Source organism: Dendropsophus ebraccatus, chromosome 11, assembly GCF_027789765.1.
Source record: "Dendropsophus ebraccatus isolate aDenEbr1 chromosome 11, aDenEbr1.pat, whole genome shotgun sequence".
NCBI classification, from domain to species: domain Eukaryota; kingdom Metazoa; phylum Chordata; class Amphibia; order Anura; family Hylidae; genus Dendropsophus; species Dendropsophus ebraccatus.
This window is the reverse complement of record NC_091464.1, coordinates 52,961,751-52,979,219: the sequence shown is the minus strand read 5'-3', so window position 1 is coordinate 52,979,219 and position 17,469 is coordinate 52,961,751. Positions and strand designations below refer to the sequence as shown.

The 17,469-nt window shown below is 47.2% G+C and overlaps 1 protein-coding gene across 1 annotated transcript; it reads right to left on the bottom strand.

The window, feature by feature from the left end:
- Positions 1-13,158: 13,158 nt before the first annotated feature.
- On the bottom strand, positions 13,159-16,852 carry LOC138767398 (PE-PGRS family protein PE_PGRS26-like). Its single transcript, XM_069944898.1, has 3 exons — positions 16,760-16,852; positions 14,868-15,032; positions 13,159-14,288 (listed from the first exon to the last, which is right to left on the bottom strand). The coding sequence occupies exons 1-3, from the start codon at positions 16,761-16,763 to the stop codon at positions 13,159-13,161; spliced, it is 1,299 nt and encodes a 432-aa protein (XP_069800999.1). The 5' UTR covers positions 16,764-16,852.
- Positions 16,853-17,469: the final 617 nt, after the last annotated feature.

Sequence of the window (17,469 nt, the reverse complement as noted above, 5' to 3'; positions counted from 1 at the left end):
GGCATTATTAGTATAAGGGGGCACATCTGGGGGCATTATTAGTAAATGATGGCACAGCAGGGGGCATTATTATTGTATGGGGTACACAGCAAGGGGCATAATTAGTATAAGGGGGCACATCAGGGGACATTATTATTGTATAGGGGTACACAGCAGGGGGCATTATTAGTATAAGGGGTCACATCAGGGGGCATTATTTTTGTATGGGCTACACATCAGGGGGCATTATTAGTATAGAGAGTACAGTAAGGGATCCTACATACAGGGAACAACCCACATTCCTACTCGCTTTACTACACATAACACCAAACAGCGCAGTTACTACTGTATGTGAGCCTATAGGAGGGAGAAAGGGAAGAAAGTTGCTAGAAATGAGCGGAACCTAAAATGTCTGTGTGGCAGGTTCTGAAGAGATGAAACGTAGCTGGAAAAAATCCTCACGGTGGTCTGGACCGGATGGAGAGGAAAAGGAAAAGTGACAACTCAGGTCAAAGAAGATGTCACCTGTGAGTCAATGAATGACAGTTTTCGTATTTTGTAGAACATTATTTAGTAGGGGTGCCCCGAGGTAATTTTTTTCCCCCAAGGTAAATTTTTTTCCCCCAAGGGGTGCCCCGGGGTTGAAAAGGTTGGGAAGCACTGCTCTAGAGGGTGTGGATTACCACAAAATCAAGGGGTTGACACAGTAGCGAAATTAGAGGGGGGCAAAGGGGGCGGTCGCTCCATAGGCTCCAAGGCTGGGGGCCCCCGGGCCGGTCCCCCCCAGTACACTTAAGGGCTGCAGAGGCCGGATGTTAATTAGGCCGCTCTGCCACTTTAAGGCTGGCCGGAAGTAGCGGCCGCTGCTCTCAGGGCAGACACTGCAGCTTCCTGTCTGTGTGTCTGCTCACTCTATACCAGGGCAGAAGAAACACAGACAGGGCTTCCTCCTCACAGCCCGGGCCCCTCCCCCGCTCCCTCACTACCTCCTCTGGCTGCTTCCTGCTCTCGGATGTCGGGACAGAAGAAGAGGAGGGGCCCAGAGTCCGACTGTGAGGAGAAGATCAGAGAGCTGCAGCACATGGCCCCCTCAGAGCTTCCCTGCAATTACAGCAAGTGCTGTGTGTCCTGGGTACATGGAATGTGTCTGTGTCCTGGGTGCATGGGATGTGTGTGTCCTGGGTGCATGGGATGTGTCTGTGTCCTAAGTGTATGGGATGTGTCTGTGTCCTGGGTGCATGGGATGTGTGTGTGTCCTGGGTGCATGGGATGTGTCTGTGTCCTGGGTGCAGGGGATGTGTGTGTCCTGGGTGCATGGGATGTGTCTGTATCCTGGGTGCATGGGATGTGTCTGTGTCCTGGGTGCATGGGATGTGTCTGTGTCCTGGGTGCCTGGGATGTGTCTGTGTCCTGGGTGCATGGGATGTGTCTGTGTCCTGGGTGCATGGGATGTGTCTGTGTCCTGAGTGCATGGGATGTGTCTATGTCCTGGGTGCATGGGATGTGTGTGTGTGTCCTGGGTGCATGGGATGTGTGTGTCCTGGGTGCATGGGATGTGTGTGTCCTGGGTGCATGGGATGTGTCTGTGTCCTGAGTGCATGGGATGTGTCTGTGTCCTGGGTGCATGGGATGTGTGTGTGTGTCCTGGGTGCATGGGATGTGTCTGTGTCCTGGGTACATGGGATGTGTCTGTGTCCTGGGTGCATGGGATGTGTGTGTGTCCTGGGTGCATGGGATGTGTGTGTGTGTGTGTGTCCTGGGTGCATGGGATGTGTGTGTGTGTGTGTGTGTGTGTCCTGGGTGCATGGGATGTGTCTGTGTCCTGGGTGCATGGGATGTGTCTGTGTCCTGGGTGCGTGTGTGTGTCTGGGTGCATGGGATGTGTGTGTGTCCTGGGTGCATGGGATGTGTGTGTGTCCTGGGTGCATGGGACGTGTGTGTGTCCTGGGTGCATGGGATGTGTGTGTGTCCTGGGTGCATGGGATGTGTCTGTGTCCTGGGTGCATGGGATGTGTCTGTGTCCTGGGTGCATGGGATGTGTGTGTGTCCTGGGTGCATGGGATGTGTGTGTGTCCTGGGTGCATGGGATGTGTGTGTGTGTGTGTGTGTGTGTCCTGGGTGCATGGGATGTGTGTGTGTGTGTGTCCTGGGTGCATGAGATGTGTGTGTGTCCTGGGTGCATGGGATGTGTCTGTGTCCTGGGTGCATGGGATGTGTGTGTGTCCTGGGTGCGTGTGTGTGTGTCTGGGTGCATGGGATGTGTGTGTGTCCTGGGTGCATGGGATGTGTGTGTGTCCTGGGTGCATGGGACGTGTGTGTCCTGGGTGCATGGGATGTGTGTGTGTCCTGGGTGCATGGGATGTGTCTGTGTCCTGGGTGCATGGGATGTGTGTGTGTGTGTCCTGGGTGCATGGGATGTGTGTGTGTCCTGGGTGCATGGGATGTGTCTGTGTCCTGGGTGCATGGGATGTGTGTGTGTGTGTGTGTGTGTGTGTGTCCCTGGGTGCATGGGATGTGTGTGTGTCCTGGGTGCATTATCCTGGGTGTGTCCTGGGTGCATGGGATGTGTGTGTCCTGGGTGCATGGGATGTGTGTGTCCTGGGTGCATGGGATGTGTGTGTGTCCTGGGTGCATGGGATGTGTGTGTGTCCTGGGGGCATGGGATGTGTGTGTGTGTGTCCTGGGGGCATGGGATGTGTCTGTGTCCTGGGTGCATGGCATGTGTGTGTGTCCTGGGTGCGTGTGTGTGTGTGTGTGTGTGTGGGTGTGGGTGCATGGGATGTGTGTGTGTCCTGGGTGCATGGGATGTGTGTGTGTCCTGGGTGCATGGGACGTGTGTGTGTCCTGGGTGCATGGGATGTGTGTGTGTCCTGGGTGCATGGGATGTTTCTGTGTCCTGGGTGCATGGGATGTGTGTGGGTCCTGGGTGCATGGGATGTGTGTGTGTCCTGGGTGCATGGGATGTGTCTGTGTCCTGGGTGCATGGGATGTGTCTGTGTGTCCCTGGGTGCATGGGATGTGTGTGTCCTGGGTGCATTATCCTGGGTGTGTCCTGGGTGTGTGTGTCCTGGGTGCATGGGATGTGTGTGTCCTGGGTGCATGGGATGTGTGTGTCCTGGGTGCATGGGATGTGTCTGTGTCCTGGGTGCATGGGATGTGTGTGTGTCCTGGGGGCATGGGATGTGTGTGTGTGTCCTGGGGGCATGGGATGTGTGTGTCCTGGGTGCATGGGATGTGTGTGTGTGTGTCCTGGGTGCATGGGATGTATGTGTCCTGGGTGCATGGGATGTGTTTGTGTCCTGGGTGCATGGGATGTGTGTGTGTCCTGGGTGCATGGGATGTGTGTGTGTCCCGGGTGCATGGGATGTGTGTGTGTCCTGGGTGCATGGAATGTTTGTGTGTCCTGGGTGCATGGGATGAGTGTGTGTGTGTCCTGGGTGCATGGGATGTGTGTGTGTCCTGGGTGCATGGGATGTTTGTGTCCTGGGTGCATGGGATGTGTCTGTGTCCTGGGTGCATGGGATGTGTGTGTGTCCTGGGTGCATGGGATGTGTGTGTCCCTGGGTGCATGGGATGTGTGTGTGTCCTGGGTGCATTGGATGTGTGTGTCCTGGGTGCATGGGATGTGTGTGTGTCCTGGGTGCATGGGACGTGTGTGTGTCCTGGGTGCATGGGATGTGTCTGTGTCCTGGGTGCATAGGATGTGTGTGTGTGTGTGTGTGTGTGTCCTGGGTGCATGGGATGTGTGTGTGTGTCCTGGGTGCATGGGATGTGTGTGTGTCCTGGGGGCATGGGATGTGTGTGTGTGTGTGTCCTGGGTGCATAGGATGTGTGTGTGTGTGTCCTGGGTGCATGGGATGTGTGTGTGTCCTGGGTGCATGGGATGTGTGTGTCCTGGGTGCATGGGATGTGTCTGTGTCCTGGGTGCATGGGATGTGTGTGTGTCCTGGGTGCATGGGATGTGTGTGTCCCTGGGTGCATGGGATGTGTGTGTGTCCTGGGTGCATTGGATGTGTGTGTCCTGGGTGCATGGGATGTGTGTGTGTCCTGGGTGCATTGGATGTGTCTGTGTCCTGGGTGCATGGGATGTGTCTGTGTCCTGGGTGCATAGGATGTGTGTGTGTGTGTGTGTGTCCTGGGTGCATGGGATGTGTGTGTGTGTCCTGGGTGCATGGGATGTGTGTGTGTCCTGGGGGCATGGGATGTGTGTGTGTGTGTGTCCTGGGTGCATAGGATGTGTGTGTGTGTGTCCTGGGTGCATGGGATGTGTGTGTGTGTCCTGGGTGCATGGGATGTGTCTGTGTCCTGGGTGCATGGGATGTGTCTGTGTCCTGGGTGCATGGGATGTGTCTGTGTCCTGGGTGCATGGGATGTGTGTGTGTCCTGGGTGCATGGGATGTGTCTGTGTCCTGGGTGCATGGGATGTGTGTGTCCTGGGTGCATGGGATGTGTGTGTGTGTCCTGGGTGCATGGGATGTGTCTGTGTCCTGGGTACATGGGATGTGAGTGTCCTGGGTGCATGGGATGTGTGTGTGTCCTGGGTGCATGGGATGTGTGTGTGTCCTGGGTGCATAGGATGTGTGTGTGTCCTGGGTGCATGGGATGTGTATGTGTGTGTCCTGGGTGCATGGGATGTGTGTGTGTCCTGGGTGCATGGGATGTGTCTGTGTCCTGGGTGCATGGGATGTGTGTGTGTGTCCTGGGTGCATGGGATGTGTGTGTGTGTCCCTGGGTGCATGGGATGTGTGTGTGTCCTGGGTGCATTGGATCTGTGTGTCCTGGGTGCATGGGATGTGTGTGTCCTGGGTGCATGGGATGTGTGTGTCCTGGGTGCTTGGGATGTGTGTGTCCTGGGTGCATGGGATGTGTGTGTCCTGGGTGCATGGGATGTGCGTGTGTGTCCTGGGTGCATGGGATGTGTCTGTGTCCTGGGTACATGGGATGTGTGTGTCCTGGGTGCATGGGATGTGTGTGTGTCCTGGGAGCATGGGATGTGTGTGTGTCCTGGGTGCATAGGATGTGTGTGTGTCCTGGGTGCATGGGATGTGTGTGTGTGTCCTGGGTACATGGGATGTGTGTGTGTCCTGGGTGCATGGGATGTGTCTGTGTCCTGGGTGCATGGGATGTGTGTGTGTGTGTGTGTGTCCTGGGTGCATGGGATGTGTGTGTGTGTCCCTGGGTGCATGGGATGTGTGTGTGTCCTGGGTGCATTGGATCTGTGTGTCCTGGGTGCATGGGATGTGTGTGTCCTAGGTGCATGGGATGTGTGTGTCCTGGGTGCATGGGATGTGTCTGTGTCCTGGGTGCATGGGATGTGTGTGTGTGTGTCCTGGGTGCATGGGATGTGTGTGTGTCCTCGGGGCATGGGATGTGTGTGTGTCCTGGGTGCATGGGATGTGTGTGTGTGTCCTCGGGGCATGGGATGTGTGTGTGTGTCCTGGGTGCATGGGATGTGTGTGTGTGTCCTTGGTGCATGGGATGTGTGTGTCCTGGGTGCATGGGATGTGTCTGTGTCCTGGGTGCATGGGATGTGTGTGTGTCCTGGGTGCATGGGATGTGTGTGTGTCCTGGGTGCATGGGATGTGTCTGTGTCCTGGGTGCATGGGATGTGTCTGTGTGTCCCTGGGTGCATGGGATGTGTCTGTGTGTCCCTTGGTGTATGTAATGTGATGTAAGAAGAGATAAGTAAAACTTAGTGTTTAAGGCTATGTTCACACTACATAAGTTCCGTAGTAATCATGGCTGTTGTAACAATGGCCGTGATTTCTACGGAACTTATGTAGTACTGCCTTCTGAGGAATCCCGGCCGGAGTGTATACACATAGTATACACTCCGGCCGGGATCCCTAGCAGCGCCATAGAAAACTGACATATCCGTTTTCTGCGGCCGCTATTCAATGAATAGCGGCTGCAGAAAGCCAATGGAGCGTGTGGCTCCGGCCGCACGCTCCATTATGTGCAGTGGGGAGTTGTGATGCGGATGCACCCGCATTAGAACTCAGCGGCGCTAACTCCCATTGTACCCTGGTGGCAGGACATGATGAGAGTTGTAGTTTGGTAACAGCTAAGGAGTCACTGGTCAGGAAGCAATCATTTAGGTAGAGTTTATTTAGTAGTGTTCTCAAACCTGTGACGACTCAACTCCCATCATGCCCTTCTGGCAGGAGATAGTGGGGATTGTAGTTTATTAACAGCAGGAGGGTCACATGTTGGAGAACACTTTACTAAATAAACTGTACCCCTAAATGATTGCTTCCTAACAGTGGCTCCTCAGCTCTTACCAAACTAAAACTCTCATCATGTCCTGCCACCAGGGTACAATGGGAGTTGTAGTTTTGTCACTGGTAGGGAAACAATAATTTAGGGGGGAGGTTTATTTAGTATAGTGTTCTCCAACATGTGACCCTCCAGTCGCTACAAGACTAGAACTCCCATCATGTCCTGCTGACATAATGGAGGTTGTAGTTTAGGAACAGCTGAGGAGCCACTGGTTGGAAAACAATGATTTTGGAGGTCAGTAGTAAAGTACATTAGAGGGGACAGTGGTAGAGTACATTAGAGAGGACAGTGGTACAGTACATTAGAGGGGACAGTGGTACAGTACATTAGAGGGGACAGTGGTACAGTACATTAGAGGGGACAGTGGAGTACATTATAGGGGACAGTGGTACAGTACATTAGAGGGGACAGTGGTACAGTACATTAGAGAGGACAGTGGTACAGTACATTAGAGGACAGTGGTACAGTACATTAGAGGGGACAGTGGAGTACATTATAGGGGACAGTGGTACAGTACATTAGAGGGGACAGTGGTACAGTACATTAGAGAGGACAGTGGTACAGTACATTAGAGAGGACAGTGGTACAGTACATTAGGGGACAGTGGTACAGTACATTAGAGGGGACAGTGGTACAGTACATCAGAGGACAGTGGTACAGTACATTAGAGGACAGTGGTACAGTACATTAGAGAGGGCAGTGGTACAGTACATTAGAGGGGACAGTGGTACAGTACATTAGAGGGGACAGTGGTACAGTACATTAGAGGGGACAGTGGCAGAGTACATTAGAGGACAGTGGTACCGTACATTAGAGAGGACAGTGGTACAGTACATAAGAGAGGACAGTGGTACAGTACATTAGAGAGGACAGTGGTACAGTACATTAGAGGGGACAGTGGTACAGTACATTAAAGAGGACAGTGGTACAGTACATTAGAGGGGACAGTGGTCCAGAACATTAGAGAGGACAGTGGTACAGTACATTAGAGAGGACAGTGGTACCGTACATTAGAGAGGACAGTGGTATGGTACATTAGAGAGGACAGTGGTACCGTACATTAGAGAGGACAGTGGTATGGTACTTTAGAGAGGACAGTGGTATGGTACATTAGAGAGGACAGTGGTACAGTACATTAGAGGGGGCAGTGGTACAGTACATTGGAGGGCAGTAGTAATATAGTTTATTAGGTAGGCAGCGGCAAACTACATTGTGGGCACAGTATAATACAGGGACAGTGGCACTATTTAATATAGAAACAGTTCATAAGAGGCACAGTTTATCCAGGGGGGCAGTGCTACAGTTCATTAGGACAAAGGGGTACCATTTATTTAGTACAAAAAAGGGGGCTAACTGCAGATGGAGGCACAAAGTGGGGGCCCAACTAGTGTTGAGGGCACAAAGAGGGGGGGGGGGGGTAACTACAGAGGGCAAAGAGAGGGAGCACAACTACAGATGGGGCACGAAGAGAGGATCTTACTACAGATGAGGACATAATGATGGATCCTAACTACAGATCTAGGCATAAAGAGGGGATCTAAGTATAGAAAGAAGCACAGAAAAGGAAAATGACTACAGATTGGTCTTCAAAGAAGTCTCAGTTACTGTTCAAGGGCATGATGGAGAGTTTATATAGAGGTGGTTAAAGGTGCTGTAAAAGTAAGGTGCTGAAGATGTTTGTCTGGCAGATACTGCTGTGATGATTTGTGGTTGGAAGAAGTCTTCATGATGGAAAAGAAAAGGAAACCTGACCGAATCTGATCAGAGAAGACGTCACCTGTGAGTCACTGGATGTGTCTACACTGTACTTACACCTCTATTTGTTTGGGGTCTACTGAGGTTCCTTGTGGGTAACATAATAGGTTGGGGGCCCACTCAGACTCACTCGCCCCCCCTAGGCTGAACCTCTAGCTACGCCCCTGGGTTGACAGCAATCTCTGGAATCTTTAGAAGTAATCCTGACAGTCTTGGCCAGAAGGAAGCAAGCAATTTGAGCAACTCCAGTCATAGAAGCAGGGCCATATTTACCACTAGGCACCTGTGGCTCGGTGCCTAGGGCAGCACCTTGCAGTGGGGCAGCAACAGGGAGCAGGAGTAAGGTAATAACTTTTTTGTTTTTATTTTTTTAGTCTCTCACCTCCCGTTCTGACTGGCCAGTAAATCTTGTGTCTCTTTCCGGGGGTATAATGGTATTGGTCAGGTCTGGTGTGGCGGTATTATCTAGTCACAGTATGTTGGTATTGTTCAAGTCTGGTGTGGTGGTGTTATCTAGTCACAGTATGGCGGCAGGGGCGTAGCTAATGTCTCATGGGCCCCGATGCAAGGGGTCAACTTGGGCCCCCCCCAACACCCCCCTCAGGAGATGCTGGGTGCAGTAGTGTATACTACATTATATACAGCAGGTTACAATGGAGATGTTGGGTGCAGTAGTATGTAGTGTTACATGGTATATACAGCAGGTTACAATGGAGATGTTGGATGCAGTAGTATGTAATGTTACATGGTATATACAGCAGGTTACAATGGAGATGTTGGGTGCAGTAGTATATAGTGTTACATGGTATATACAGCAGGTTACAATGGAGATGTTGGGTGCAGTAGTATGTAATGTTACATGGTATATACAGCAGGTTACAATGAAGATGTTGGGTGCAGTAGTATGTAATGTTACATGGTATATACAGCAGGTTACAATGGAGATGTTGGGTGCAGTAGTATATAGTGTTACATGTATATACAGCAGGTTACAATGGAGATGTTGGGTGCAGTAGTATATAGTGTTACATGGTATATACAGCAGGTTACAATGGAGATGTTGGGTGCAGTAGTGTATAGTGTTACATGGTATATACAGCAGGTTACAATGGAGATGTTGGGTGCAGTAGTATATAGTGTTGCATGGTATATATAGCAGGTTGCAATGGAGATGTTGGGTGCAGTAGTGTATGTTACATCTTATATACAGCAGGTTATCCATGAGTCTCCTGGTTAACCTGATGTATATAAGATGTAATATATATATATATATATATATATATATATATATATATATATATATATATATATATATATATATTCCCCCCTCCTTAACTAAATGATAAAAAAAAATAATAATCATTTATAATATTAATGAAGAAAATATATATATATTTTCTCTTTAACTTAAAAAAATATTTCTTCCCTTAACTTAATGATAAAATAAATAAATAATAGTTAATAAAACTAAAGCTGCTGCCTCTTACTATACAGTCAGGCAGAGGCAACAGCTTTAGTGGCTCCAAAACTTCTTCCCCCCACAATCCCAGACAGTCCCAGCAGCAGCAGATCTAGTGACACTGTAATAATCTGTGCCATTGTCACTGCTGCTGGCTTCTCTTTGTCTGGCCACTTACCCCCTGCTGGGCTCTTCACACTCACTGCTCTCATCATGGATTGGAGATGAATGGAGGCCAAGGCTCCACCTCCTCTTCTTCCTCCCGCCGGCGCCGGGCTTGTGGTGACGTCATCAAGCAGCACAGTGAGTTTCCCCGAACTTCCGGAAAGGCATTTCCTGGTGCTGCAGACTGCCTATGCGGGCTAGGGGGTCGGCTGGGTCCCGTGGGATTTTATTTTTAGTGCGGAGGGGCCTCAGCGGAGAGGTGAGCTGCCCTTCAGCAGCAGCTTGCTGCATCCATGGGTCTTTGTGACCCATGGCTGCATGGATGGGACAAAGAGAGGTGGCGGGGGCCCGTGCGGGCCCCCTAAGATGGCGGGCCCGGTCGCCATGGCGACCGTGGCGACTGCTGTAGCTACGCCACTGTATGGCGGTATTGGTCAGGTCTTGTGTGGCTGTGTTATCCAGTCACAGTATGGCGGTATTGGTCAGGTCTGGTGTGGCTGTGTTATCCAGTCACAGTATGGCGGTATTGGTCAGGTCTGGTATGGCTGTGTTATCCAGTCACAGTATTGAGGTATTGGTCAGGTCTGGTGTGGCGGTGTTATCCAGTCACAGTATGGAGGTATTGGTCAGGTCTGGTGTGGCGGTGTTATCCAGTCACAGTATGGAGGTATTGGTCAGGTCTGGTGTGGGTCTGGTAAATGTGAAGCCTGGAGCTATTATCTACCAATCCTGTGGTGAGAATTCCCTAAGACAATATGCAGAATGCTCTAATCATTGATTCAATGTGGAAACTTGTTTATGTTTTAAAGTGACTGTACCACCAGGCCCAGGCTGAAGCACTGGAGGGGGGCCAACCCACCCTTAGTGGGAAGAAACTCCAACCCCTCCATGACGTGACTCCATTAGAATCAATGAAACCTTATCATAGAGGGGATAGGGTTTCCTTCCACTAAGGGTGGGTTGGCCTGCCTCCGGTGCTTCAGCCTCGGCCTGGTGGTACAGTCACTTTAAGCAGTTAAAAACCATGAAAAATGTGATTCAGACAATGTTTCTACCTGTAGAAAAATGCATGTGGCTGAATCCGTGCTCCCATTTTTTCCTCAGTAATCTTCTGCCGTTACCAGGATTATTGGCCATACGCCTATTGGTTACCGCATATGGGTCTGGTTTCCGCTGCACGTGGTGACATACAGTAAAAGTGGGAACGTGGCCTAAGACTGATCAGATATCAATATAATGTTCAGAAACTAGAAAATGCAGGTTTAGTGCCTAGAGCAGCAGCAGCTGGTTATATGGCCCTGCATGGAAGATATCACTGTGAGGTAGTAGATGTAGTCGCTGTGTATACTAAGTGTGATTACACGTAATGCGTACAGTGTTATATAGTATGCAGTGTGCTAATTCTCAGCAGATTACAACCATTAATATTGGTTACATTGCTTATTATAGAGTACTAGCATATACCTGTCTCTGATTAAAAACAGCAACTTTTTGCCCTTACCTTACCATATACCTAGATTTATTATAATAGTGAGGAATCTCTGGATTAGCTTATTTTTAAGGTTACCAAGGAAGAATGTGACCTTGTTATAACAAGCAATACAGATTTCCATTGACATTTACTTATAAATATGGATTTACTCCATATAACAAGACTTCTGACATGCACCACTATAAGAATTTTAGCCCGCTGTTGTCAAATCTGTACTGATTATGGCATCTCGGCATATATATACATACATTAAAAAAACTGTTTCTAGTAGTGTGAACAGGGACAGCTTCATAGATAAATTGTTGAACATTATGCAAAATAAGGATACCGGGAATTAAAAAGACTTTATAAGCACCATATTTATATAACCTCATTTATAAAAACATAAAATTTCCTTTAGAGAGGGACATGAAAAAGTTTGAATAAATATATAATTTATGTCATTGTACTCTATAAGATGTACACAGAGATGAGGGAGCTTTTGTACTCATCCTAGAACAAAAATCTTGGTGCTTATTCACACACACTCATTTTACTGATCTTTATAGCGAACTTTGCAGCACCTATAAAAAGGCAATTTAGTTGAAAAAAAATAAAAAAGGTTCTTAGCAAACTGTTTGATCTTTGAATCTTTTTTTCAATAACATTTTTAGAGCGGTTTTTCCATTTTGAATATTGTGTATAGTGTATATGATGGGGGAGTATGAATGGTAAGTCTTAGCATTTGCAGGTTGCTGTTTCTTTTTTCTGTTTTTGGGTAGGTTCACACTATGGAATCCACCCGGATAAGTTCAGTGGATTCCATCACTCGTACCCGTTCGTGGCCGCGCGCTTATCCGCCCGTGCCGTAGACACCATTCTATGGCCAAGCGGATTACGCATTCCGCTGAAGGAACTGACATATCAATTCTTTTGGCAATTCTTTTGGCGGAATTGGCCCAGCCATAGAATGGTGTCTATGGAGCTAGTGGATATGCATGCTGCTGTGAACGAGTATGAGCAACGGACTCTGCCTGAACTTATCCATGCAGATTCCATAGTGTAAACCTACCCTCAGTCTGTATTTTAGCCACAGCATCATGCACCTGCATAGTGTGAACAATGCTATTGGAGCGCTGGCCATTTTTTGTTCTTTTTTTCCAAATTCACATACAAAGGATAGGTACTTAACCACATAGCCCATCTCAAATGCTTCCTAGAAGCCAACATAACATGTAAATATAAAAACGGCATACATGAGTTTCAGATTATATTTCTCACATTTGGGATTAATTGTTTTATTTGCATACTTTGCGGCTGCTTGGTGTTTCATAACGTGATTGAAATGATGTACAGAGGTAGAATTGATGTAATAAGTGTTAGAGAGAATGAATAACCTTACATAAGCCAGAAGCTAATAACATGAGTGTCACTCAAATGATTGTTCGACCTAAATCAAGCTCTTAGCTCGGAGGACAGATAAGCGTCTTCACTTCAGCTGATACCATCTTGCTGTATGTAATTATATCGAGCATCCTCGAATAACATGTACAAGGCACATAAATGACAAATGCATATGTTAGTATTACGCTGACTGTTCTTTCTGTAACAGCCATGACAATAACTAGATAGTGATAGGCTTCATTAGACATAATAATCGTGAATAATGATACAATGAATAATGAAGTCAAAATATTCCAGTATGATATGCAATACTCCAGTTAATAACCGAATAATGATTCTCTGGATCGGAGCATATTCATTGCTAGTCGTACGAAGAAGTGACACTATTAATGATGTGTTACACGAGCATATACAGCAATGTGCACAAGACATACTGTAGGTCTATTTTTTCAAGCCCTTTGTTTCATAGAGGAAATATATTATTTCTTATTTTATTAAAAATTTTAAAAAATTTGAAACACAGCAGTCATCATAGGGTAGAGAAGTATCCATTAAGTCAGTCAAGAATATAAAAGAATAACACAATTATAACAGACTCTTTCTATAACCAGTGTGTATAAAGATGGATTAGAAGGTGGGCATATTTTTAGTCCCAATCACATACAGTGGGTGCTGGATCTCCTCCCCCTCCTCCACCATTGCCCCCACCACTGTCTCCCCCATCTCCTCCTCCATCCCCATCACCTCCATTTCCACCATCTCCTCCGCCACCATCACTCCCACCTCCATCCCCTCCATTGCCTCCATCTCCACCATCTTCCCCACCACCATCACCTCCATTACCACCATCGCCACCTCCTCCTCCACCACTATCTCCCCCACCATCACCCCCGTCTCCTCCACCTCCACCATCACCTCCATCTCCTCCACCATCACCTCCATCTCCCCCACCATTGCCACCATCTCCTCCACCTCCACCATCACCTCCATCTCCTCCACCACCACCCCCATCTCCTCCTCCTCCACCATCACCTCCATTTCCTCCACCATCACCCCCATCTCCTCCTCCATCACCTCCATCTCCACCATCACCCCCATCTCCTCCACCATCACCCCCATCTCCTCCTCCATCACCTCCATTTCCTGAACAATTTTCAACAGGCTGTATAAGGATATGACTTGACTGACAATCTCCCTTGCATAGTTGTTGCCAGTAGATGCCAGCACCAGTATTTAGGTTAGCGAACCTGCAGTTGTCATACCACCATCCACCACCACCAATATACGCACAGTTTGATGTTGACAAATCATTGTCCTGATCATGTGTGGAGAATTTCATATTGTCATGTCCTGCGCTACGCTCTCCAGATGTCATGGCATCACCGGCATCACCTGAGTACCTTCCTAATCTAATCCGATAGCAAAGATTTTCACCCTCAAGCGAGAATGAGTCATAGTTGGCTAGATGCTCAAATCCAGTGGCTGACCGCAGGCGAAATCGTACATGGTGGAGCTGTTGCATGCTCAGTAAATGGATATGCTCATTACCCAGCCAGTGGTCGCCTTTTAGATCGCCAAAACCTTTCTTGTAGTAAGCCCAAGTAGTATCCCAGATCCTTGGGTTTCTATGACAGTTTTTCTGAATGAGAGTCCAGCCACCATCTTTTCCACCAAGTTCACACCATACCAACAGGCGCTTACTATGTACTGGCTCTATGACATATAGCCCACTCTTTCCTTCCTTTATTGAAGTGCAGCTCTGAGGATAATTTCTACCTGTAGATAAAACATTAAAAATAATTTATAAAGTTAATATTTTCTGCTTTATGATAATAACAAATTGTGGCGCAGGGAGTGCCCCTACCTCTATACACCAGAGGTGCAGGGGTTCAGTGTGTGCCCATTGCCAGGCCTGAGGCCTACAGGTGAATTTTCATATAAAAACTTATCCAGGATAAAATAAGTGAGTAGCTATTATAGTAGGTATGGTAAGGAACAATACAATAGGGTATAGGTGATTAAAAAAGCAATGTTAAGCCTTCAATTTATTGAGATTGTATGTCTTTCTCCTTTCTAGTCTGTGGGAGTTAGAGGAACATCAAGAAGGCTGCTCTCTCCATTCACGCCTCTCTCTGAACCAGTCTAAGGGAGTTACAGAGACAGGAGGATAAAAATGTGATCTAAAGCAGTGCATAATTTACTAATAGTGAATCAGCTGATTTACAGCAGGAAGAGACGTGCCAAGTGCACCGATGCTGCATGAAAGATCAGACGTTAATGGTAGTAAATAGTAATAACAGGACAAATGACAGTCTCCAGAGAATATGCAATCACTGCTGACTAATAGACACTTACCACCATGTGGGTAGTTTAAGATATCTTCTTCAGTGATTCCATTTAACATATGGTCATTTTGGACGTTTAATTTTGCAGACAGTTCCAGCTTGTACCCATAAACAGCAGAAATCACCCCTCCAAGCAGGAGGAACAGTGTCAGAGACCCATGCTTCCCTTGGACCTCTGGGTAAAATGCAAATAATATCATTGTTGATAAATGCCATTTACTTATAGTGATACAGTAACATATATAAAAAAATATTTTCTATTTCTGGTATCTACAGTATACCATTAAAGGAAACAAACATTAAAGAAAGGAATGATTGGCAGAAAAAGACCACTTGGTCCATCTAGTCTGCCCTTTTGGTAATTACTTTCTTATTATGTTAGGATAGATGTTTAAGCATCCAACCAACCAATGTCTGCTTGTATGAAGATCTGAGCAGGAAACATTAAAGATCAATGAAGGCTATTCACTCCTTGATCAGTGACATCACATTCTCACAAGACTGGTAGGAGGTTGGACACTGGGATCTATACCAATCACTAGAAAAAAAGCCCCACAATCTTGCACCTATTCACTCTTCCTTAGTGCTTAGCGCTTAGAAGATCAATAAAGGTCCAACACAATAAGGCTATTCAGCCATGCTGCAAACCACTCTCACTGCGGTGTGTGTACTGGGGCTTGTCAGTCCAATCCTAGTATCCAATCAATAATAATACAAGATCAAAAGTACTTGCTGTTACTTTATTGCAATATATAGTGTATTCACACAAATCTATTTTGCAAATTGCATATACATCACCACGGTGCACAAAATATGTTCAGCGTGAGAGAGGCAGGTATACGCTTCACCCACACAGGGCTGATGGATTCAAATCCACGTTGGGAGACACCAGCTGCACATCACGGATAGGCTGGAATTGGACAACGTCCACACGTCTACGACGTTTCAAGGTTCACGCCTTCTTTCTCAAGTAAGAGAAAGAGGGCGTGAACCTCAAAACGTCACAGACATGTGGACGTTATCCAATTCCAGCCTATCTGTGATGTGCAGCTGGTGTCTCCCAATGTGGATTTGAATCCATCAGCCCTGTGTGGGTGAAGTGTATACCTGCCTCTCTCACGCTGAACATATTTTGTGCACCATGGTGATGTATATGCAATTTGCAAAATAGATTTGTGTGAATACACTATGGGGGGTATGTATTATCTGGCGTTCCGGGGGTTTTCGGCGGAAAGTGCCGATTTGCGCAATATTTTATTCGCAAATGGCCGATTTGCGAATAAAATATTCACAAATTGTCACTTTCCGCCGGGTACGCCGGGGGGCGGGGGTGTGAAGGGGGCGGAACAGAGGGCACGGACTCAGAGTCCGCGCGATTCACCATCCATTCCGCAAAAAGATACGCTGAAAACCTACTCCAGTCCTCAGCTGGCGTAGGTTTTCGGCGGTGCGCACCAGAGCGCATGGGATTTATGTAGAGGCAGTCCGCCTCTACATAAATCCCCGTAGCGCCGGAGATGCAGGGACATTTTTAAGTCCGGCGTGAAAAACGCCGGACTTAATAAATGTCCCCCATTATATTGCGATAAAGTAACAGCAAGTACTTATGGTGATGTGTTATTATTGATTGGAGATCAATAAAGGTCCTTTTGTTCAGGACCACACATAGGTTATCATCAGACATGTTTATAGAACATGAAAGAAGAAAGAATCACACCTTTTTTTTAAAAAAATATTTGCTGTATACATATACAATTATACTGACTTGGGCTTTGTTGCTATATTCCACTAAAATTACTGGTCTCAATAATTTCACTAGGTAATATTTCTGTATTTATTGGATAAAAAGATAGACTATATGGTGTGTGACTGACCTGTAAGGCAAAGTATTAGGTATCTTACCCATTCTTGTCCAAGTAGAGTTGGGCTCTGCTTTTTACTAGTCCTGCAGTCCTATATATACAGTATAGACCATTGGGAGAGGGAGTAACAGCTTTATCATGACAGCTGGGCACCAGAGGTAAATGGTGTTTAATAACTAGGTGTGAAGGCGACTGCCGTCTGTTTGAGGAACTGAAGGATCTATCTAGATTACCCAAATATACAACCTAGTTATGATACGATTGCTGCAATGAACATTAAAGGTTAGGCCAAGATGATGAATCAGCTGAACTATAACACACAGGGAGAAGCAGCAGCAGCAGTGTGCTACATACTGAGAATGGAAGAGTGATCATGCATCCTACAGCGACAGAGGGATGGATGGGAACGGCTGACTGGGGAAGCTCAGTACCAGATGGTTTCAGAGCAACATATATCTGTGAATTGTGTTCTGGAAAAAAAGAGCAAAAGGAAAAAAAAAAAAACAGTTCCTGGTTTGAAATAGACTGAATTGGTGTGTAGGGGGCTTATAAACAATACCATGTCGATACAAACCAAGCAGTACAGGGCAACGGCAGAACAATGGATGCTTGACGCTTATTAGCAAGAAACCGGGGGACATATTTTGACATTTCTTTGTTCTTTGGGTTTCTTGCTTTTTGTTATTTCCCTGCTATTTTAACGTATTTGTTTGTATTAAAATTGCAGTAGTCACTTTAACCGGTAATTAT